Source organism: Octodon degus, unplaced genomic scaffold (assembly GCF_000260255.1).
Source record: "Octodon degus isolate 3935 unplaced genomic scaffold, OctDeg1.0 scaffold00053, whole genome shotgun sequence".
In the NCBI taxonomy this organism is placed as follows: Eukaryota; Metazoa; Chordata; class Mammalia; order Rodentia; family Octodontidae; genus Octodon; species Octodon degus.
Genome location: NW_004524629.1, coordinates 12,025,847 through 12,049,949, shown reverse-complemented (window position 1 = coordinate 12,049,949; position 24,103 = coordinate 12,025,847). Strand labels below are relative to the sequence as shown.

The following is a 24,103-nucleotide window of genomic DNA, read 5'->3' as shown; positions in this document are numbered from 1 at the left end:
CTCATGGTAGAGAGGATTGGTACTTTGCGATGTGAAAAAAAAAAAGAGCCTTGGGGGAAGGGTAGGCTAAACCTCAAGTAAATCCTAATGACTTCTTCAGATTTTTTTCTTTTCAGAGAGGATGACCTTCCCCCTAAATGTTCTTCTTCTGCCAAAGCATTTCACACGGAAATGTCCTCCTCAGAGAACAACACGCTGACCTCTTCCAATACCTACAACAGTCGATACTGGAACAACCAGCCAAAAGTCCATAGGAACACGGAGTCATTCAACCGCTTCAGCGACTTGCACCAGTCTTTCTCCCTCCACTCAGGCAACGCCAATATCTCATCCATCTATGCCAATGGGAGCCATCTGGTCCCGGGGCCACAGAGGACTCTGGTAGTGACAGCTAACAGAAGCTCATCACCACAGATCATGCCTAGGAACAATAGCTCAGTCAGCAGGAAGCCCCAGCCTCCACACATACACTCCTACACCATCAGCCAAGCCACACTGGAGCGAATCGGTGCAGTGCCTGTCATGGTGCCAGCCCAGAGTCGGGCAGGATCCCTGGTATAGGACACAATGAGATGTTGTACTCAGAAAAAAATAACTGGACTGCCTCTGTACAAGGGTGAGAGTGGGGTGGGCAAGTGCTGGGAAAGAGACACTTTCCTTATCATTCTGTTAGTAAAAGCACAAAAAGAAGGCAATGCTGTTACCTGGCCACCAAGATGAGTAACATGGACTGGAGTGCTCTCTCCTGAAGAATTGTTTCCCTGCCACAGATGTCCTGGGATTCTGTTCAGATAGCCACATCTCAAAGATGTGCCAAGCCAAGGCGAAAGATCTAAGAGCAGAATAGCACTTAAAACCCAAGCTGCAGCCCAGATAGCTGCTTCTTTAATTCATGCCTAACTTGAGAATTTTCAAGAGACTGAAGTGCCAGAAGAAATTTAAATAATAAAGTTATTTAAAATATAGGTATCTTTAGGAAAAACAGTGAGCAAATCTGTGATATCTTCTGCCCCTCCCATTTCCCTTCTGACTTGGGGGCTTCATGCTATAAATGTTTGATATTGATCTCAGCAGGGCTGGCTCTTTTAGTATAGAATGAAAACTTTGTACACAAACAAAATTCCATGGGAAATGGGGGAAAACAAAGGAAACTTGTTGGAAAAACTTCGTATTTATTCATCTCTTCCTGAACCATGAATTTCATATTTGGAATTTTACTATATTGACAGATTCTTGCCTGTCTGCCTTCTGTGATCTGTTACAGATCCATGGCAATTTCTGTTCATTATTTCCTGGGAAATATTTTCAAAGCAAAGCTTATTATTTTTACATACATGAGAGGCATAAGGCCAGGAAAGAAAAGACCCAACACCTTGTTCAGCATTTGTGTTTAGCGAGCCCAGGAGAGGGCGCTTACAGAAGTGCTAAACCATAAGGCTGGAAGCAGGCTGGCAGGTGTGAGGACCCTGGTCTTGCAGGGCAGCATGCAGAATGCAGGCCTCCAGGGCTCTTGTGTTGTGCTAGCAGGGGCCTCTTAGGGTGGGAAGCACCTGTTGCCTTTGGAAGGCAGACGTCACTATGTTATTACAGGAAGGGGTAGTTTGTTTCAGAATAATTTTTTTTTCTACAAACGATGAAACCAAGTGGGGTATCCACAGTGTTCACCTAGCAGGGTCTGCCCTATGCTTGACAGCTCAGGTTTGCCATTTGGTCCACTTCCTCTGACAACACTATGAAGTGATTCCTTTTGTGATTCATTCCCTTGCTTGACTGGCCTTGCAGGTTCCTTTAAAGGCCCCCTGTTCTACTTTGTTATGGAGATCTGGCTGTACTTGTGTTAGTGACTATCTTGCCTTAATCACACTTTAACCCATAAATGATTTCGTCCCACTTTCAGTCCCTGAACTATTTATAATACTTACCCTGAGGTTCAGTCTGAGCATCTTTCCCTCCCACCGGTGCACTTACTCACTTTCCCTCCAGGTTTTTGCTGCCTTCTCCTGCAAGCATATTTTTCCCAGAGAGTGGCCACCCAGTGTCTTCCCAGTTGTTCAGCTCAATGGGAACATAAGCTGCTGCAAACACTTCTTTCCACAAGGCCGCGCTCAGAACCTAACCACTGCACCCGTTCTTACGTTGATAAAAAGCTGAATTTATCTTAGCAGTACTTATTTTTTCCATTTGATCTTGACTTTGTAAAAAAATTTAAATAAATGAATGTCTATACTTTTTATAAAGAAAAGTGAAAATACTATGTCACAGAAAAGATACTTTTGGCTGTTGTTTAGAAAGCATTTATCTTACATTTCTTTATTCTTTCTAATTATCTAAACAATAAAAAGTTTGTTCATATAAAAGAAGTTTCATTAGTTATCATAATACTGATGGTTTTGTGAATTTTATTTACTGTGTCCTTTAATTTTCATGCAGTGTTTCATTGTGTTTAATCATACTCATGAGCATGTAGTATTTGAAAAATTACTTAACCTTTCTCTTACTGTTAGAAGTTCAAGTTGATGCAGTTCTGCACACATATGACTGAAGGAGTAATGATCCTCCTCACACATTGATCTGATTTTATGTTTCTCAGTCTGAGTGTTCATGAAGACTGGGTTCGTGCCTGCCCTTTCACTCATGGAACCTCTCTCCCTACCATAGTGCCTACTACGGTGTCGAGTATATAAATGACTGATAATGTCTAAGCGGAAGTTGCCACGCCAGACTATGGACATGCTTGTAGCTCTTGATATATATTGGATCGCACTTTGATAGAAGGAATGTAAAATATTATAATTTTTTTATTTTGAAATGTTTACATGCAGCTGTAAGAAATAACAGAGATTAAAGCTGCCCTTTACCTGATTTCTCCCAATGGTAACACCTTGTGTGACTTGTATAATTTTACAAATTAGCATAGTTACAATTGATCAACTTTGTTCAGATTTCAGCTCTTGGGCTTTCACATGGTGCACCTGTGTGCACATTTCATCATATGCCATTCTGTCATGTGTAGATTCATGTGACCATGATAGCATTTGACATTTAGTATGCCATGGGCTGGCCTTTCAGTCAATCCACTTTTCTCCTTAAACTTCCAATCCCCCCAAACCACCACTCTGTTCTCTATCTCTAATTCTGTCACTTTAAGAATACTGTATAAGTGGAATGATGTATGTAACCTTTGAGAAGTGGCTTTTTTTTCACTTGGGATAACCTACTAGAGATCCATCCAAGCTGTTGCATGTATCCATAGTTCTTTCCTCCTTATAGCTGGGTAATATTCCATGATATGGATGTACAAGAGTTCTTCTACTCGTTGAAAGATCTGTAGGACTTAGGAGTTGTTTCTCTAGTTTTTGGTGGTTATGAAAAAGCTGATGAAAACATGGATAGCTGGGTTTCTGTTTTACATTTCTTCTGGCAAATATCAGCAATCCAGTTACTCAGCTGCATTGGGCAGCATCAGTACTGTTTATTTAGCCATTTTGATAATGCATGTAATGATACCTCCTGTGGTTTTAATTTGCACCCTGCTGGCTAATGATGGCCCATATGTTTTTATGTGTTTGTCATCTCCGTATCTGTTTTGGTGAGATGTCTTTTCATGCCTTTTGCCTTTCATGCCATTTTCTAGATTATTTACTTTTTAAAATCTGTTTTTGCAGTTTAGTTTCGAAAGATATTTATATACTTTAAATGCAGCTTTTGAATATGTCGTTTAAAATATTTTCACCCAATTTGTAGTTTGTCTTTCCATTCTCTTTGTGGGTCTTTCACAGAGCAGAAGTTTTTACTTTCATAAGGTTCTGTGGGACACACGCCTGTAATCCCAGTTCCTGCACTTGGGAGGCTGAGGCAGGGAGACTGTGAGCTCTAGGCCAGCCTGAGTGACATAGTGAGATCTTGCTTCAAAAAAACTTGTTAATGAGGTCCAGTCTACCAATTATTTCTTTTATGGATTGAGCTCCTGAATTTGGGCCCTGAAGAGCTTTATGATTTTTTCCCCTAAAATTTTTATGGCTAATGTTTAATTTTGTGGTTTGTTTCAATTTTTTTAAATAATAGAGAAAGTTCAGATTCTAGATTATGTATTTTTGTATTGCTTATGGAAGACTATTTCCTGTCTGTCCTTCCTATAGTAAATGGCTTTGTATTTTTGAAAAATATTATTAAACATATTTATGTCTCTTTCTAAGTTCTCTAGCTGTTGTATGGATATTCATGAGATCTTACCACTAATATCATGTTTGCCACTGTAGCTTTTTAGGAAGCTCTAATAGCCAGTAAAATGGTTTTTGCCACTTGATTCTTTTATAGTTTTAATTATTTGAGGTCTAGTATCTATAAATTTTAGAAAAGTGATATGTCTACAAAACACTTTGCTCTTTTTATAGGACTTTTGTTGAACCGGTAGAGTAAGTCTGGGAAGAATATCTCTACTATGTTAAATCTTATAATTCATGGATAAGATCCATCTCTCCATTCATTAAGTTCTTTGATTTGTTTTACTAGTATTTGGTAGTTTCAAAATAAAGATATTTGTATGTATTCAGTTGGATTTATGACTAGTTATTTCATTTTTAAAGCAATCTTGAGCACCATGCTTTAAATTTTGTTTTAATACATTTGTTGCTAGAAAATTAAAATGTAATTATATTTGTGTGTAGGTTTTACAGCCTGGAACCTTACTAACTTCATTTGTTCTGAGATATCTTTTGTGTAGATTCCTTAAAATTGTCTACTTACATGATTGTGTCACTTAACGTATGGACATTGTTGTTTCTTCTTTAATCTGTGTGTCTTTTATTTCTTACTTTATTGCCATGGTTAGAAATTACTATGTAAAATAAAAGTGATGAGTGTGATATCCTTCTTTTATTCCCAGGGTTACAGGGGAAAGGATTTGCTTTTGATTAGTATATATTGTGTTAGCTATACATGTTTTATATCAGCTAAGAAAGTTGTATTATTTCTAGTTTTGTGTTTCTTTTTCTTTTTTAAGTCATGCATGGCTATCCAGTTTTGTCAAATATTTTATTCTGTATCATTTGATTTTCATTCTTTAGCTTGTTGATAAGCTAGGTTTCATTGATGGATTTTCAAATACTGAAGCAGTTTTGCATACCTGGTTTAAATCCCAATTGGTCAGGGTATATAATTATTGTGAAGTTGATTTACAATAATATGAATGCATTCGACTTTCTAGAATTATGTTAAGGATTTTTATTTGTAAATTCATGGAATTCTCCAATGAAATAATCTGAACCTAAAGATTGCATTTTTCAGCTGCTTTAGGTTCTTCAGTAGTTAGAAGACTAGTCAAGCTGCTGCTTTCCTCTTTAGTGAGGCTTCTTAGTTTGTGTTTTTTGAGATATTGATCCATTTTTCTAGGTTGTCAATTTTATGAGCATGAAGTTATTTCTTTCCTTCTTTTAGTAGGAGCAAGCTCTGTAGTGATATCCCTGTTTAATTCTTCATAATTTGTGCTTTCCACAGTTTTCATTTTTGTTAGTCTTTCTAGAAAATTGTCGATTTTATTGACTTTTGTCAGGAGAACAGCTTTTTGTTTCTTTAAAAGTTCCCACATTATTCTTTTTTTTTTTTTAGCTTTTATTGTTTCCTATCTTAAATTGTTCTAAATTTTATTTTTCTTCTTGAAGTGGAAACATAGATTATTGATTTGAAACTATTGCTCTCTTCTAATGTAAATAGTTATGGCAGTAGTTTCACACCCATGACTACTTTAACATGCTATATTTTCATTTTTATTAACTTTTAAAACTTTTATATGTTATTTAGAAAGGTATTATTTAATTTCCTAGTTATTTACATTTTTATTGTCTTTCTGGTAATGTCTGGATTGATGTCATTATCATAAAAATATTCAATATGATTTTAATTTTTTAAATTAAGATATGTTTCATGACCTTTCAAGGGTTTTCATAGCCTTCATCAAAAGATTGATGTACATGTCCCAGGGGTTCTTCAAATAATATTAATTCTGCTGTTTTTGGGTAAATATATGTGTCAAACAAATTCTCTTAGATGATTGTGTTGGACAGTTTTATAGCCTTACTAGTTTTCTACCCAGTAATTTAATTGCTGAAACCAAGGTGGAATCTTGAACTATAGTTATAATTTGTTTACTGTGTTTCTTCTATCCTTATCAGCTCTGGCACTATGTATTTTTAGGCTTTTTTGGTGTATATATATTGTGAGAATCATTAGGTCTTCATGGCAGATTGATCCTTGTATCATTATAAATGATCTGCTTTGTTCTACTGATTTTATTTATTAGTAGTCTAGTTTATCTGACATTAATTTTATCTACTTCTGCACTTTAAAAAATAATGTTCAAATGGTATATCTCTTCTATTTTGTATTCCAACATTCCCACATTTCTATGCCTTTATATTTGAAGTTGATGTCTTATTGACAGCATATTGTTGGCTCAAATTTTTGTAATTACTGTCAATATTTACCTTTGAATTGGTATATTTAGGCCATTTTCCTATAAGGTAATTGTTGATATCTTAGGGCATAAATCTGCCATTTTATTTTTTTAGTTTCTGTATTTTACCCTTGTTTTTCATTACTTTTTGCTCTCCTTTTATGGATTACTTAAACAAGTTTTAGGATTGTATCCTGATTTGTTTACAGTGTTTTTCAGTATATTGCTATGTACAAAATTTTTTAATTGTTTGTTTTAGGTATTAAAATATTCCACCATAATAAATATCAGTCTTTTTGTCAGCATCTTACGATTTTGGGTGAAATGCAGCAAGTGTATTATTTCCCTCTTTCTAAATATCTTTGTTGACTATAAGATGTAGTTTAAAAAAAAAAGATGTAGTTTTTATTTTGGTAATCACATGAAACTCATGAAAGGAACTTTGTTGTATATACCCTTACTTCTTTCTGTTACATTATTATTTCTTCTCCTTCTCCTTCTCCTTTTCCTTCTCCTTCTCCTTCTTCTTCCTCCTCCTCCTCTTCCTTCTCCTCCTCCTCGTCCTCTTCCTCTTCCTCCTCCTTCTCCTCTCCCCCCTTCCCTCCCCTCCCCTCTCCTCTTCTTTTCTTTTCTTCTTTTTCATTTATGTATTGGTGCAAGGTCTCACATCCTCCCCAGCGCTGGGATTACAGGCATGCACCTCTATGCCCAGACTCAGTTCAGCGCACCCCAGGGGTGGGGCTGGCAGGGCATGCAGTACCGGGATTGTTATTTCTTCTTGATGGTCCAAGTTTACTCCTTTTTCCATTCCCTTTCTGTTTAAAAACCTCTTTGTAACCAATGTTAAAGGTATACGTGTTAGTAACAAATTCTATTTTCTCTTGAGAATGTCTTTCCCTTTTGTTCCTCATTGAGTGTCATGTTCATACATAGTTGACAGTTCTTTCAGCGGTTAAAAAAATCTTAGTGCTTGCATTGCTTCTTCAAATACTTCTCATTCTATGTTTCTAGACTCTGATGAATCTTCTGTTACTGCCCCTGTCCATGTTTTCATTCTTTTTTGCCCTGTTGTTCACTCTTAGTGACCATACTATCTGCCTCCCTGCTTATTGTCATTAGCTAATCTCTGTCACTTCTGCTTCACTATTGAGCCCATCCAACAAAGTTTTATTTCAGTTACTGTATTTTTTAATTTAATAGCTTACTTTCTTAAAATTTAAGTTTTAATTACACTCTGAGATAGCTTACATAAAATTCATGAACATAAATGACACGTCACTGGTTTTTAATGTTTTCAGAGTTGTACAGACATCATGACCTAATGTTAGGACATGGTTGCTATCCTGGAAATAAATGCATACTATTAACACTCGTTTCTCATCATGTACCACCTTGACCTTGAGACAGCCCACAGTCCACTTTCTGGCTGTAGACCTGCCTGTTCTAGACATATAAGTGGTACCATACAGAATGTGGAATTATTTTTGGTCTGTGAACAGCATATTTTACTTAGCATAAGTTTTTAAGGTTCATGTTGTAGCAATTTTTATTTCATCTCATTTCTTCCTTGAAATTTTCTAACTTTTAAATTATCTTTTAGAGAATTGACAGTTGCTTATTGAAAAATTTATTATGGTTGCTTTAAAAATCCTATCAGATAATTTCAACATTTGATTTATCTTGATGTTGGCCTATGTACTTGTCTTTTCTCATTCAGGTTGTGATTTTACTGTTTCTAAGGATAAGGGATTTTTTATTTTCCCTTTAATATTTTACACATTACATTATGAGGCTCTTATGATATTATGAGATCCTTTTATACTTTTTTGGTCTTTTTTTTAGGTAGGGCTGCACTATGCAGATCAGACTGACCTTGAACTCTCTTGGTAGCCTAGGCTGGCTCAAACTTGTAGTGATCCTCCTGCTTCAGTCTCCTAGAATTACAGGCACCACCACACCTGGCCTCCTTTTACAATATTATGCTTGTAGTAGACACACCCTTCTTGATGTTTAACATTAGAACCAGATGAATGTGTATGTTTAGTTTCCCATTGGGCTTAAAGGGCTTTGTCAAAACTGGAATGTTTATACTATTTCACATAGATAAGTGGCATAGAAAAATACCTCCTCCCTGACTTTGCTTACCCCTTTTTGGTGAAAGAAGGATACCAAATTGCACCATATAATTGCTTGTAAAAGAGTATAAGCTGGGTTTTGATATCATCATGTGTACTGTGTATTGCTATGGGGTAGGGAAGTGAAATGAATTCCATGCTACCCTGTTGACACCAGTGGAGGGATGGGAGGAAGGTGAAGTGCCATCTCATTCAGGTTTGCTGATGTTAGGTGGGATGGAGGCTCATCTTCCGGTAAAACCAGGAAGAGGGAAGCAGAGTGTCAGTTCCCCTGCCTTATATCACCTATTATACCACAAGTTCGGTCCAAATACTCTGTCCCCTATAAATTCCGTTTTTCAAGTCTAGTGAGAAGTGACTTCTCATTCTTCTGATCTATAATATTGACTACCTGTAAGGGAATTTTTATAGTTTGTATTATGTTCCTGTTATTTGTGTATATGATTGATCTCTCCATTTTTGATCTCTAAATATATACTAAATACTGTTCTAGGTTCTGTAAGTGGAGAATTAGATACAACCCGTGTCTTCATGGAGCTTGTATTTCAGGAGGGATGCAGCCATGTAAACAAGTAAGCCATATGTGAGTGGATTTTTAAGCAGGCTACACAATTTCTCTATACTTGGTTTGGTCACAGCAGTTTTAGCATATTGCTTCATTTGGAGAAAATGCTTTAAGGACATGAAATTCATGAAACTGAAAATAAGTGATTAGTCTTTGAACTTCAGTGTAAAAAGTGGCAGACAAATATCAGAGCATTCCCCAAGCAAGGCTGCATCTAAGTTGTTTGCCCAGGTGGTAGATGATGTCATATTTTTGTTTGGAAAAGCTGTAGCGATCATGTAAGTGCAGTGGTTTGGAAAACTATGTTAAGCAATTATGAAGTGCTTTAGGTAAAACACCCTTGTGCTGACCACAGGCCAGGTGCCTTTAAAAATAAATTTCAAGTATGAATTTAATTTCATCACAATACTACATGACACATGCCTTAAGTCAGGATTTTGTGCCCTGCCTGTGCCTAAAATAAGAAAATAATACCTTTTTCAGAAAGGATCATCATACTTTCTAAGTTCAGAAACTGAAGCTAAGAATGATTAGTTGACCTAAATGAATGAATGTAGACAATTATTAATTATTAATAGTCTGTCAGTTTTTCTCAGCAGATATTCCTTACAGCACCAATGTCTGAAAGATCTGGGATCCAATGTCTTGCCTTCAAATAGCCCTCTCTCTTGAGCAATTCATTTAACTTGTGTTAAGTAAAGTGATACTGAAGTTCCCAGAAAAGTGGTGAGACGATAAATGCTACCCAGAGAAAAGGTGACTTATCAATTTTATGTGTATGTAACTATCTATAGGTTTTCCTTACAGATCCTTTCTGAATAAGGTATTATTTTCTTATTTTAGGTACAGGAAGGGCACAAAAACCTGACTTAAGGCATTGACAATAGAGACAAACCATTAGAACAATAAATGTAGGTGCCTGTTGTAGATTTAATTCTGGAGAGCCAACAGCTCATTAGCTTTGGCATGACTGATAACTAGAGTAGACAGTTTAACCTATGATAAATTACATAGAAGCCATGTTTCTTTATCATTAATTTCTCCCCAAATGCATCAGATTTATAACAGTTTTGCATTTGGTATCTGGACAGAATTACATGTCAATGGATGTGTATAGAATTTCAACTGCCCAGGATATTGGACAAGTTAGACTTCTTTAAGATGAACTTCTACAAAATGGAAGTCATAGTAACAACCACTGAGGCTGTAAAGACTAAAAGAAGTGGGGCTGGAGAGATGGCTCAGTGGTCTAAAGCACCTACTTAGAACAAGCTTAGCAAAGCATCAGGGACTGCGGTTCGGTCCCCAGCACCACATGCCAGCCAGCCCCGCCCTCTGGTGGGCTGAGCTGGCCACACACACCACACTCTCTCTCTCTCTCTCTCTCAAATAAATAAAAAAAAATTATAAAAAAAAAGACTAAAAGAAGTAATGCACACTCAGTGGTAAGCGTGGTGTCTGGCCATGGTAAGCGCTCGGTATTTGCAATGAGTTGTAGGCGCTCAGAAGCTTTCAATTTTGAGGCAATGATTCAACCTCCTTTGCATTCCAGCTCTTCTTGCTAGAGGAACTATTTGAGTGCTACTGCACATGAAATAGCACCTTGGGAGTCTTTACTTAGGAAAAGGGAGAAGGCTTGGTAATTATTGTCTATTCAAAGAGGCCCTTGTTTCCTTTTTTTTCTTACATTTTGCTCTGGAGCAGCACACATTTATGTTCTGAGGACCATCAATTTTAGGTCACTGAGGAGAATTAAGAGGGTGGGAAAACAACATTTACACAGCACCTACTGTACACAAGGCAGCATGCTAATGACTTTGTATTGTAGTAATAACATGTGCAGGTTCAGTTTTAATGGTAATTTTACAAATGATGAAACTGAGGTTTACATAGGTTAAGCTCAGGATCATAAAACTAAGTTCCAAAGCCAAAGGTACTGTCATCTGTTGTCCCTGCCCCTCTATTAAAGTACCTAATAAGGGACATGGTGCTCCTCAAACTCTGCAAGGTGAAGATGGAAACCCTGATGACTTCTAGTCATTCTTAAGGAAAAATTCTTGTCTTTGAATTCTGGATCACTTAAGTAATTTTTTTCTACATAGTCTAGCTTTCTGAGCCTTGCTCTTTGGTTCCTACACATTAGGGAGCATCTCAGCATTTTAATTCTTTTCCATCAGTTTCCTAGGGTATTTGCAGTTTGCATAAAACACCAGTTCCATGACTGCCTTTAGTGAGAGCTGTTGACAGAGGAGGATGCTTTAAGGCCACTTGCTTAGGCAAGAGGCTCTGAGGGGGACAGCAGGTCTCTGAAGGCCTGTGGGATATTTGGAGAACACTGGAAGAGGGAGAATGCCCTTCCTGACCTGGATCCTGCGTGCCAGTCCCAGCCCTGCTGAATTCTAACTGGAAGTTGTTTTGTTCTCTGAGGCAAGAAAATGTGAGTACACAATAAATCCTGTATCACAGTTAGAGGACTATGTGCAGGGCATTGTTCTTACCAATTAGAGGAATTATTTTGTGTTGTAAATTTTATAAGAAAAAAGTTCTATTGGACAGACTACAAAAGGTAAAAATCTCATGTAATCTTCCTCCTTCGCATCCCTCTTCCTGTCATTCAAAAGTCAAGGTCTGCTCCCTCACTTACCTCAATCCTGTGTTCTGATGTCAGTATAGCTGTGATTTTCTAGTATAGAGGCCACAGCTTGTAAGGCCTGGAAAGGGAAAGAAAATTGGCCATGTGGGGGTGGGGTACCCTGGGAGCTTCCCAGCCTCCACTGCAGTCAGTAGCTTCCTAGGCTCACCACCGGGGCCTGGTCTCTTGAAGCTCCAGGCAAAGCTAGAAATATTAATTTGTGTACAAAGACAGTTAGTTTAAAAGAAAAAGACCCTACTTAACTGTGTGTGTCTGGAGTCCTGTATCTGCAGCCTCTTATGGAGAACTGTTTGAAGCAGGCTCATAGTGTGACCCAGCTGCAAGCAGAGCCTGGCGACCAATGCTGGACACACTTGACAGCATTTGACGTCTATTAACTCATCTTAAATAGTCACAGCAATTCTTTGAGCTTGGTGGTACTATCCCATGTATAGGTGAGGACCCATGGGTTCAAGAGAGTAAGCATCCCAAGGCTTAGTGGCAGAGCAGGGACCTGTATGTACCTGTGGATAGTCTCTCAACATGCTGTGCTATCGTATTTGCAGGTTTGTCCTGGAAGAGGAAAAGGTGCATTTCTAATCATGTTAGGACTTAGAGGAAAATCTGTAGGATTTAGATTTAGATGGGTATAGCCCTCTCCCTAGTTCTCTTCAAAAGGATCTGGACTTCTGCTTGGAGAGGAGGGGAGGGGCTGCTTTGCTCCTCTGACTGAGCAATGCTCCCCCAAGGACAGGAGCAGGAAGCCCTCTCTGTGCTGAGGGGCCCCTCCCCCAGGCCCAGGAGCAGTCACGAGCCAGTCTTGAGCCTCCAGAGCTCCAAAAGCCCAGGCAGGAGAACTCCTCATTAACAATGCATTGATTTGTGACTGCACTTTTATAAAAAGAACAGCTTTAATCGAGGCCTTTGCAGCCTTTTTTTTTTTTTTTTTAAATGTGTAGTGTTTTGGGTTACTTTCAAGGCACTGAAGAGGAATTAACTTTTAGATGGGTACAAGGAATCTTCAAATATGTGCTGCTAGCACGTTCTCCCCCTTTTGAGGGTGAAAAGAATGTTAAAATTCAGGGGAGATTATCAGGAAAGAGAGTTTCTTCTCAGTTGATAGAACACAGCCAAGAGGAGGAAAAATCTTTCACCTAGCTCTGACTTAATTATTTCTTATGAAGAAAAATTTCCCTCTCGTCAGAAAAAGAAAGTAAAGCCTTCTATTTTAATCTTGAATGAGAAAACTCAAGATGAGAGGAAAACTGAGCGGAAGTAGAAACTTGTGCTCAGAGAAGTGGAGGGCTTCGGCCTTCCTCTGTCTGAGGAAAAAGAAAGGATTTACTGAGAGTCTGCTGTGTGGGAGACACCGTGCATACAAGATCTCCTTAGTTCTTACGTGCTCCCTGAGAGAGGAGTGTGGTTTTCCCCAGGTGTTACACAGCAGGTGTCCTAAGTCCCCTGCTACCTCTGTGTGCCTCTTCTGCCCATCCCCATCACTGCTTCGGCTGCTTAGAGAAGACCATCTGCTGGATTGCAGCTAGAGGAGGACAGAGGCAGAGGATTGTCTCTGAGATTCTTTTAGCTTGGCAAACACCTGCTTTATTTTCTCTGTTTGCTTAGAGATCAGGCTGTAGGAGATTATGGGAGGACTAAATCTCCGCCTGCCCGTGTGCTCATTGCCACCAACAGGACCTCCATATTGCATCCAGGCTGTGTATGTCCCCTGCAGTGTCCTTCCTCTCCTTTCCATTCCAAGTGCTCTTCTGTAGCCTTCACTTGTCCCATCTGCTTAAACCATCGGAATGGGCTCTTCTACCTCTTTAACTTCCCTCTTTAATCTCATTGATTTCCAGACAGTTGCCAGTTGAAGATGTGTTACACCTCTGCTCTTGTACTACTTTCTTTTTCTTGTCTCTTGTTTTCATTTATTACCCTTTTTTTAAAAACAAACATTTACTTGAGAGACAGTATAGCAGTAATTGATATGATATGACAAGCAGTATGTATTTAGAAGACCAGAATGACAGGCATTCCAAGCATGATCCTAGTATTACACATTGTGAAATAAACCAGACCTATGTGTGTAAATATTGTATAGCCTTCCTAGTGCAAGAACTTAAAAGAAGAAATAAAAATAGGAAAGTACAACACAATTAAAAGGAAAGTGAGAATTTAAGGATTAAACAATGAGGTGAGGGCAAGGAGAAAAGCTAGGAAACATAGCAGGAGCAAAACCATACGTTTATATGCACAAGATGGTTAAGGTGGTGATCCTGAGAATGTTCAGCAGATTTTTGAAAAGCTCTTGTACTTCTTAATCAGCCCCTCATGGCTTAGAGAAAGACATTTAGTTTTAAAGAAAAAAAAAAGACAAATCTTACCTAGGGCCAATTAACCAGTATTCCCAGGGGTGGGAGGTGTGAGACAGGCACCTGCAGCTTTGCATAGCATTGTGTGCTCTTGTTGAGAATTAGTGGCTGGGAGTATCCATCCAGGTTCCTTAGCATGCATCCCTAGTCCCCATGGTCTTGCCTTTGCTCAGTTCTCTGGCTCATTCTCCAGCTGTTTCCTGCTGCCTCATCCTACCAGTATACCTGGTGTCCTCTGATTTCACCCTTGCCTCTGTGTGTGCCTGCTGTTTTTTCCCAGGAAGACTTTGATTTCTTCTGAGAAGTCACCTTTAATCTCAACTCAGGGATTAGCTCCCAATAGAAGCCATCTCCCTCCCTGTCTCTCACATAGAATTAGAGGAGTAGTGATTCTTTGGTTAGGGATGAGGAAGGAAGCAATCGAAGATGCCCTGGGGGCTTAATAGGTGGCTTGGAGTTTCTAAGTAACCTGCAGAAGACATGGGGATGGATTCATGTTGCTTGAGTGGGGATAGTGGTCCTCTGGCGCATGGGTGATGCCATGGCATTCAGTCTCCCCTTCCCATGGAGAAATCACAGCACCACTACCCAGCCTGTTCTGCAGACCATAGAGTTCTTCAGCCTCTAACCCATATTTAGTGATTTAGCCTCCCTGCTGGGCTTGCTTTGAGGGTTTCTGAATAATTCGATAATGCCATGGAATGGGCCACAAGCATAGGATCATTGAGAATGACATTTTTATCGCACCAAAGCATTTGCAAAACCTCAGAAAGCTATTATTGATGTACAAAGCTTGGAAACTAATAACTAGTTGAGGTATAGATGGAAGGACAGAAATCTTAATATAAAATTCTGACTTAGAGAAAAATTATAAACGAGTTTAATATTTTAAAATAGCGTTTATGAAAGTGCTAAATGCATCATCTTCTTGGTTCACAGTTTTACTCAGTAGACAAAGATATACAATAGAAAATATTTACCTCCATATAGTAAGCAGCTGAGTGCTTATTATGTGCCAGAGACTGTTCTACATGCTGGAAATTCAGTACAAAGAACACAAAGTTTCTTTCCTCCAATAAACTTACATTTTAGAAATTCAGGTATCAGTCAGGATGAGGAAAGATATCTTGGCAATGCTAAATCATAGATATATGTAGTATTCTCAACTGAAGTTCTCTTCATTTTTCTAGATTCTAGATAAATAGAAGATTTTGGTTTTGAAGCTGTTCAGCCTGATTATTACCCTTCCATCAAATCTACCTAGAATGGAGCACACATCAGGTCTGTAGTATGTGTCTATGATTCTGGTTCCTCTTCAAGCGTGCAGATTGTGTGCCAGGCTTAGATTTAGAAGTATCTCCTGCATTGTTAACCTCACTAGCCTGGTTTCACTTTCATAAAATAAACACAATAAAATCTGCTTCATTCATTCTAACAGGGAGTTAGAAATTTCAAGTGAGATGAAAACAAATTTGAAAGTACAAGAGATAGGGTTGGGGAGATAGCTCAGGGGTCTAAGCATCTACCTGGCAAATGCAAGGACCTGGATTCAATCTCCAGTACTGCATGCCATGCTGGCCCTGCATGGAGCTGGCCACCTAAACTGGGTGTGGTGGCGTGTGCCTGTAATCCCAGCACTGGGGAGGCTGAAAAAGGATCACTGTGAATCCGAGCTATGTAGTGAGACCCTGTACCAAATACATAAATGTTTTAAAAAGTGTGAGAGATAAACAAATGTAAAATTACTATTCACTGTATTATATGGGCTTAAAAATAGCTTATGTAGACATGTGGCTAGTTGGGTTCATGACTTTTGATTTGGGAAAGGGAAAATGGGAGTGTTGATAGGGGTTGCATTACATCTCGAAGATCCTGTCTGTGGTGGATAAATGGAAGACACTGGGGAGGTACTAGAATCCACCAGGAAAGACTTTTGAGAATTGTCCTTTGTAGTATGTCACTTCCCAGCAATTGGCACACAGCTCTAGTCCAGTGACACTTTCTGAAAGATTGGTGGTCAAAGGAGTGTGGTGGAAGAGAAATACTGTGCTCAGCAGACATTATTTGCAATGTGAGGTGAAACAAGGCAATGGTTTCTATTTTTGTTTGTAATTTTTATCCAGGGCATGAAAGAGGAGATGACCCGCACTATGTGATGTGCATTATACTGTATCTCTTAGTAATGAAAGCCAGAGCTTTTCTTGCATTCCAGTTTTTAGGGGAAAAGGACTGAAATTCAGCCAGCCAAGAAGGAAGACAGGGCCTGATCCTTCAGTGTTCAGTGTGAAGATGAGGACAGATGTGCAAAACTTCAATGACTGGACCAAAAATAAAGACAGCTTTCACTTGGAGGCTAAGTGGCCACACTAATGGCCATCCCGATATCAATGAGTTCTGACAACCACTCAGAGAACAGGGCACTGACCAGCTGAGGATCCTTTTTATAAGCAGGAAATTCATTCTTGTAAGAAGCCATCTGCAAGTGATGTACACAGCACAGAGAGCTTCTGGGAAGGTGAACAAGTTCTGCTCTTGAAGGATATCACGGCGATCCCATCACTGTTAAAAGTGTTGGCTTTAAAATGTGTCCATCAAAAGCTTCCGTATAAGGCTCAGTCTGAAAAAGTAGACTTTGATGCTAATTAACCAGCTTTCTACCAGAGCAGGAAGATTCTTTGGCAAAGTAAGGGAGACTAAAACCTGAAGACATGACTGAGCAGGCACATTTATCTTTGGTGTTTCCCAACCCTGATGCCCTTCACCTTATCTTGGATGCCTGGACTTGGAATTACCCCCATTCTGACCAGTGTGTTGCTGTAGCCTCCTTTTTTCCATAAAAAGAGCTTTCTGTTTTAAAATCCTATTTTCTTATCTACAAAGTAGCAAGTATTATTTGTTTTTATCATCAAATCTGTTGCTCAGTTTAGCAGATATAGGTATGCAAGATGATCAAATGATTAAACATTAACTGTTGCTTCCAAAAAATCTTTTTTTCTTATCCTTTTTTAGTTTATTTTAAAGAAAGTATAATAGTTGATGAGACATTAGAAACAGTACACATTTAGAAGAACAAGATGTTAATATTTATCCTTATTTTGAAATTGTGTAGCAAATGTATTGTTGTATGTTACTGTTTCTGTCTTTGAATTTGCTGTTTTTTTGTATTTTCCCTTAAAATGAAATAGCAAGCAAATGGGTTTATAAGAAGTAGATGATTGGACACCCATTGCTGTCACCAAGATAACATCTTTTAACATGGAATGAAGATAGTATTCCAGCTGTCTAGTTCCAGGGAGGCAGAGAGCCTGGACATGTGTACCTGTGGTGGAGGAAGGTCAAGCTCCCGTCTCACTTCAGTCTCTACCAGGAAAGATTGAAAGGTGGTGTTTACCACCTTTGAAACCAGTAGCAAGTTATCTCTCAGGTCTCTGTTTTCACATCTTCAAATTAGGTGAGTACTAAACCTGGCTTGGTGGCACATCCCTGTCATCCCAGAACTTGGAAGGCTGAGCCAGGAGGGTCACTGAGTCTGAACTGTGTATGGAGACCCAGTACCAAATAAATGAATAAATAAAAACTTTAAAATCAATCATTAAATTAGGTGAGGACTGTTTCAAGTATGCCAAGTCTATCAACTTACAGAAAACTCACAATAAACTTAGGAAATAAAGTAACTGAAGCACACAAAGATTAAATGCTTTCCCAGGTGGCAGAGGTGGGATGCAGATTGCATCTAGTTCAGGCTTCATGTGCTTACTCATCACGTAGATGAAACATCCACAGTGACTTTATACCTTGTAAAATACCTGGAACTTTGTAGCAGAAGTTCACGTCAGAGACTGATGCCCCTTGACTTGCCTGTTCAACCTGGAGTGTACAATAGATGTTGTGAATTGGGATGAAGCTGTTCAAAACAAAAAAAGTGATGGAGGAGAGGAAAGAGAAGAAGGGAAAAGGAAGAAAATGTATAGAGAGGATTGTTAAAGTTTTTATACTGTTAATTTTTCTTAGTTCATTGGAAAGGATTTTGAAAATATTGTTTGGATAATATTTCCTGTGTATATCTTGTACTATGAGTATGTACTTTGAAGATACTATGCAATGTATTGATTATTATTACTTGTCTAGTACCTTCTTTTAAAATTTTGTTTTATTTTTCCCTTTAAAATAAAAAATAATCAATTAAAAAATGAGTATTAGTGAGAATGCCCACTTTGTGCCCCACACTGCCACCATGTGGTGCAGGAGGGATGGGGCTCAGGGGGAGCACTAGGATAGGAACAAAGCAGCCCTGCCACATAACTTTATATACTCATAAAACGTACATTCCCTCTACAATTGGGTGGTTAAATAACACGTGTGTGATGTATTTGTAAAACCTATAGAGTAATTCTAAAGTAGGGTTAGACACCTTGGAAACATACGCTAGTGGCAGCAGTGGAGAATGGTCGTGCTCTGGCAGCTTGCGCCAGGATTCCAGCCTTGTGTGCTTTTGGGTCAGGCATGTCCACCGGACGAGTCACGAGGAACATAGAAGGCAGAAGGGAAAGGCAGACCCTGTGCTCAGAACGCTGCGCAGGACTCTGGGGCTACCACAGTGCATGCCATTGTTTTTCTGCTTTGCCTTTGTTGGTGTTCAGCAGCAAACAGGGCCAACTGTTCTTTGCTCCCAGTTTCTTCAAGTTCTCTGCCAAGCTCGAGTGCAGCTCTGTGGGGGAGCCTAGTTGCTTCTTGGCCCTGCGACAACGTGGGCTACGTGCCGTGAAAAGCTGTTGTGGACTGCCGTTGTCCTGGTTTAGGCTCTGGTCTACCCTTTCTTTCCCCACTGCCTGCTCTTCTGGTCTAGCACTTCAAGTCCCAGCTAGAGGCAGAAGACATCTTCCTTATTGGTTCCCCTTTGTGGCTCCTCATCACTGACTTTTCTCTCATCTTCTACTGTCCCTTTGGAGAATTTACTTACCGAACTTACTGCACAGTTGCTTAGGTCTAATCCCTATAATCAAAGCTTGAATATAATAACTTATCATATGGTCCTGCTTTATAGAAGAACTCTGTCCTATGGTCCTCTTTGCCTCCTCTTCCTGTGCAGGGTACAAACTTTGTGAGGCTTTTCTAAGAGTTTCACCAACACTTAGGAATTTAATTTATACCGTATGCCTGGGAAGTAGGTCTGTTTTATTGACATATTGTAAACAGGGGAATTGAAGTAGAGAAAAGTTACATAATTTGCTTAGCATTATAGAATCCCTATGTGTATACCTGCTTCAGTGTGGCTTCAGTCTGTACAATTATGATCCATGTGATGCAGTCTCTCCTGGTTATTTCTCTTCATTATTGTTAATGGAGTTCAGTCTCAGGAGACAGCCGTGAGACATGCAGTTGCCTCTCAGAGGCAACTCTAGTTGAATGAACAGCTGAGACTGAGAGTCCTGGTCTTGAATTCACACCAAATGTGAACTCTAGAGGGACACACTAGTTCACAAGGAAGAAAGGGCAAGGAAGAGGGCCACATTAAAACCAAGCCTCAAGGGGTTTGATGGAGGAACAGGGGTAGATTCTCAGAGGAATCCCTGAGTAGGTAGTCAGTATGGAGGGAATCTGGCCACGGGGTTTATGAAGCTGGTTAAAACATTGCAGGTTCAGGAGTGCGCAGTGTGCATCAAATGCATTTCCAATCCTGTGAAACGATTAAAGTGTAAGTAAAAAAAAAAAAAAAAAGAAAAGAAAGAAACTGGTCCTCAAGAGCTGCTTGATGGGCAGCTCTTACTACCAACCTTCCATGGGGCGCAGGGTCTAAAGTCTCGGGCCTATTTAAATTAACAAGTGACAGTTAAATGGCTATATGTGATCAGTGCCATTCTTTTCCTTTGAGGACTCACTTGTGATTCCCTTAACTCAGATGGAGCTGGTCCAGTCCCCTCTTTCCACTCCCAGGCCAGAGAGGATCATGGACAGAGGCCCTAGCAGTCAGAGCTTTGCTTGCTACTGAGGACAGTGCTGGCTGAGGTGGCTCCATCCTTCTAGCTTCAGTGATGGAGTCATGGCTGATAGCATGACATTTGGAGTGGCAGGCAAGGATTCAGAATAATGTCTTTCCTCTGTAACTGGGACCCGCAAGTATGGCATAAGTTGGAATTGCCTTCAGGTTGTCTTTCCTGGAGAAGATGAACCTAAGACATAAAGAAAAGCAAAACTATCAGAACCTAAACAGAAATATTTGAGTTCCTGGATCCAATCCTATGTGAACAACAACACAAAAAGACCTTTGGATTTGTGTCATCTAATATGATCATCACTTAGACACCGAAGTATCAAACACTTGAAGTATTACGAGTCTGTGTTAGCTCTCTGTCACTTTGACAAATTTGCAGAGAAAATAAGTTTAAGGAGGAAAGGTTTATTTTGTCCCATGGTTTCAGAGATTCTAATCCATGATCAACTGGTTCTGTTACTTGTGGGCCTGTGGACGACCCACATGGTGGGCAGTGCATGGCAGGCCAAAGCTGCTCAGCTGCTGATGGGAAAGGAGTGAAGGGAGGAAAGGGGAGGGGAAGGGAGAGGAAGAGAAGGAGGGAGGAAGACAGAGACTGCAGGACCACTAGGTCCGGTGTCACACCAAGGACATTCACCTGGTGTCCTAACTCCCTCCCACTGGGCCTCATCTCTATGACCTTGCACTATCACCACGGGTTAGGATCAGTCTTTACATATGTGGCTTTTGGGAGACATTCCAGGTACAAGTCATTACATGGTCCAAACTGAGATGTCCTAGAAATACAAAATCCACACACTGTCTTTTGAAGATTTAGTATTGAAATTTAATTATATCATAATTCTAAATACATGTTGAAAGTAGTTATGTTTGGATATATAGTGTTAATAATATATTTTACTAAAACTAATTTTAGTTTGATCTCAAGTTTTCAAAAATGTGTCTACGAATGATATTTAATTTTTTTATGTCTCCCACTTTCTTTCTATTGGTTAATGCATTTTGAGAATATAAGTGCTAATATGTTTTCTCTTCTGCTGATTCTAATTTGATGAAGATCTTTATTGTGTATGAGTTACAAACAACAGGTTGGGTCCCAGCTTGAGAATTTATGAAGATGCAGGAATGTGGGAGACACATTGCGTAAATCTTCAGAGAGAGGCCACAGGCCACCGGCTCACCTATCTTGGGCTGATCAGGCCCACGACCTCCTAAGTGTGTGTACAGCAAATGACTTAAGTAAAGAGGGACAATGGAATATGGTTTGTGGGGAGTCCAGGAAGGTCCAAACTCTGTGGGAGGGAAGACAAAGAGCTCCACTGGACACCTGGATTTGGTTTTCAAGCAGAGGAGAGGGATACTGAGGCAAGGAAGCTACTGAGCAAGACCTTGGGAATCAGTTCAAAGACTTCTCCTAGCACTAAGTTTTGCCAATTATGAGAACTATTTGATCTGTAAGGTTGGCAACCTTATTGCCCTGGAACAGGGAGCGTCAGCAGTGTCAGAGGCCCAGTCCTCAGCTGCCTCAGCTGTGGCGTGGTCTTGGCTTCAGAGCACTGTGAAGAGGGGCTATTCCGATGCTCCCTTTGTGGTCAGCAATTCAACCTGTACACAGCCTGGTGTCCGGCAGCCTCTGTGCTTGCCTAAATTTTTTCATTCCTCTTTTGAGCTCTAGGAACAACTTTCCTAGTGTCAACTAGATATTTCTCATTAGCCATTCTGCCATATGAAGTGCACAGCATGATCCTAAACCTCAGTCTCTGTGCTAAGTCACACTCACAGGTCCAGTCACCCTTTACCTTGCCTGTCTCTGAGCTCTTGACTGGAAGTCAGACAGCACAGACTTTTGGGGCAGGATGAAGCTCAAGGTCCAGTCTAGGCTCATTTTAATGCTGTGAAAGCTGGGGAGTCAGCCTGTTCCATTCTCACTCTCCATAGTTTTCACACGTCTTGGCTCCGCCCCAGAGACAGAAGCAAAGAATTTCTGTCCTCCGCCCAGTTTGTTGTGTCCTTGGTCTCATTTTGTGATTGCTCAGGTAAAACCATATGCTTGGTTGCAGTGCCCCCTTGTGGCGCCAATGGAAATTTGGTTGATAGTGCTGACCCCAGGAGTTTCCTAAACAGTAGTCAAGGAGTTGAAGAGTTACATTAATTTTGTTTTCATTTGCTTGTTTTATCTCATAAAAATAAGAAATGTTTTATGAATAATTTACTTACCAAATTAAAATTACAGAACAATCTATAGTCAGTAAATTAAAGTTAATTTAAAGTTGTCCTGTGTTAAGGATGAAAGAGGAAAAGCAGAAAAGGAGTGACTAAGAATAAGACCCAAAGACTGCAAGAGAGATGTGAAGAAAACAAGGAAAGCATATCGGAAAGACAAACAAAAAAGATACAGAGAGAAGAACACAAACACAGTGAAACAGACCTTTAAATGTAAAAAGCAATCACTATGGAAAGTGGGTTCTGCAGAGGCCCGAAGGTCAGTGGTGGACCTCCATCAGTGTGATGAAAGATCTGCACCAGAAGGCAGAAGAATAGGCACTGGAGCCAGGAAATGATGCTCCAGGTAAGGACCAGAGCTAGCGCAAAGAAAACCACAGACGTGCTCAGCAGCAGCGAGGACACAATTACTTAATCCACCACACCTCTCTTCCTGGCTGCAGATGGCTGCCTTCTTGTGTTCTCACATGGAGAGAAAGAGAGAGAGAGAGAGAGAGAGAGAGAGAGAGAGAGAGAGAGAGAGGAAAAGTCTGGTGTCCTTTCTTTCTCTTATAAGGATGCTAGTCCTACCAGAGTAGAACCCCATCCTGAGACCCCATTTAATTTTAATCACTCCTCCCAAGGCCCTTTTTCCAAGTATGGTCCTGCTGGAGGACACAAGGAACACGTGAGAATGTTGGTGAGAAAGCCTCCTCTAGGCAGTGTGGCAGGCATGGGAAAGAGCACAAGGTACCAGGGAATGGGATAATGGCATCCTGTCAGTGATTGGAGGATTGGCCAGCAAGGATGAGGCCAGTCTGTGTTAGTTGTGATCAGGTTCTCACGTCATCTGCCATGTAACGGCAATAGGAAGAAAACAGTAACTCCAGCTCCAAGAGGCTCAGAGATGAAACTTTCCTCACCACCATGAAGGTGAATTTGTGTTGCTTCCTCAAGTATCTTGATTCCATCAAGAGCTTTGTCATGAAAGAGAGAAGCTGGGGCAAAACTTGGTTCTAGCATTTTCATTGACATCCTTTGCTTTCATTTAAAACAAAAATTGTCCATACCTTTCTCAGGTGTCGAACCCAAGGGGACTCAGGCTTGGTGACAGTGGTGCGTTCAGCAAGTGATGTGTACTGATGGTCCTGTGGGACTGCCTAAGAGGATTAGGGCACACACACACACACACACACACACACACACACACTGGATTTAATAACCTGGAGGTACCTTTCATGGTGGAGAACTTTTATGATCAGACTTTTGGTTTTGTCATTGTTAAAGTCCATACGCAGCTGATATTTTCCACTTGTAGGTATGTAGTGGATTAACTAATAGTCAACTTGCGATACCTGCTGAACTGTATCAGCATGGTCCTAGGTATAGCTGACCCACCTGAGGATTGTTGCCACCAGCATAAAAGGAGAACCAGAGGGGAAGATGGTGCACTGTTGATTCTCCTGGACCACTTGTCCTGCTGGTTTTCCTGTTAGGAACTCAGCTGTTATCATCGGAGGAGCTCGGATCTTTACGGTCACTGAGGATGGCTGTGATTCCTGTTGGGGGTGCTCTGATATATACCTTGAGCATAATTTCCTGGCTCCAGTGCAGATCCCTCAACCTGCTGGTGCAGATCTTTCATCCCACCAATGCAGACTTTCTAGTTTCCACCACTGACCTTTGGGCCTTTCCAGTGCAGATCCTTGGTACAGACTTGCATGAGACATTGTCGTGGGCTGTAGGCCTCCATT

At 40.0% G+C, this 24,103-nt stretch overlaps 1 protein-coding gene across 1 annotated transcript in view; it reads left to right on the top strand.

Moving 5' to 3' along the window:
- Igsf11 (immunoglobulin superfamily member 11) overlaps positions 1–943 on the top strand; it is a 160,237-nt gene extending 159,294 nt beyond the window's left edge. The window contains exon 7 of the mRNA XM_023717652.1: positions 117–943. Coding sequence (XP_023573420.1) covers positions 117–561 — 445 coding nt within the window. The 3' untranslated portion in view covers positions 562–943. The remainder of the gene's footprint in view (positions 1–116) is intronic.
- The last annotated feature ends 23,160 nt before the right edge of the window (positions 944–24,103 follow it).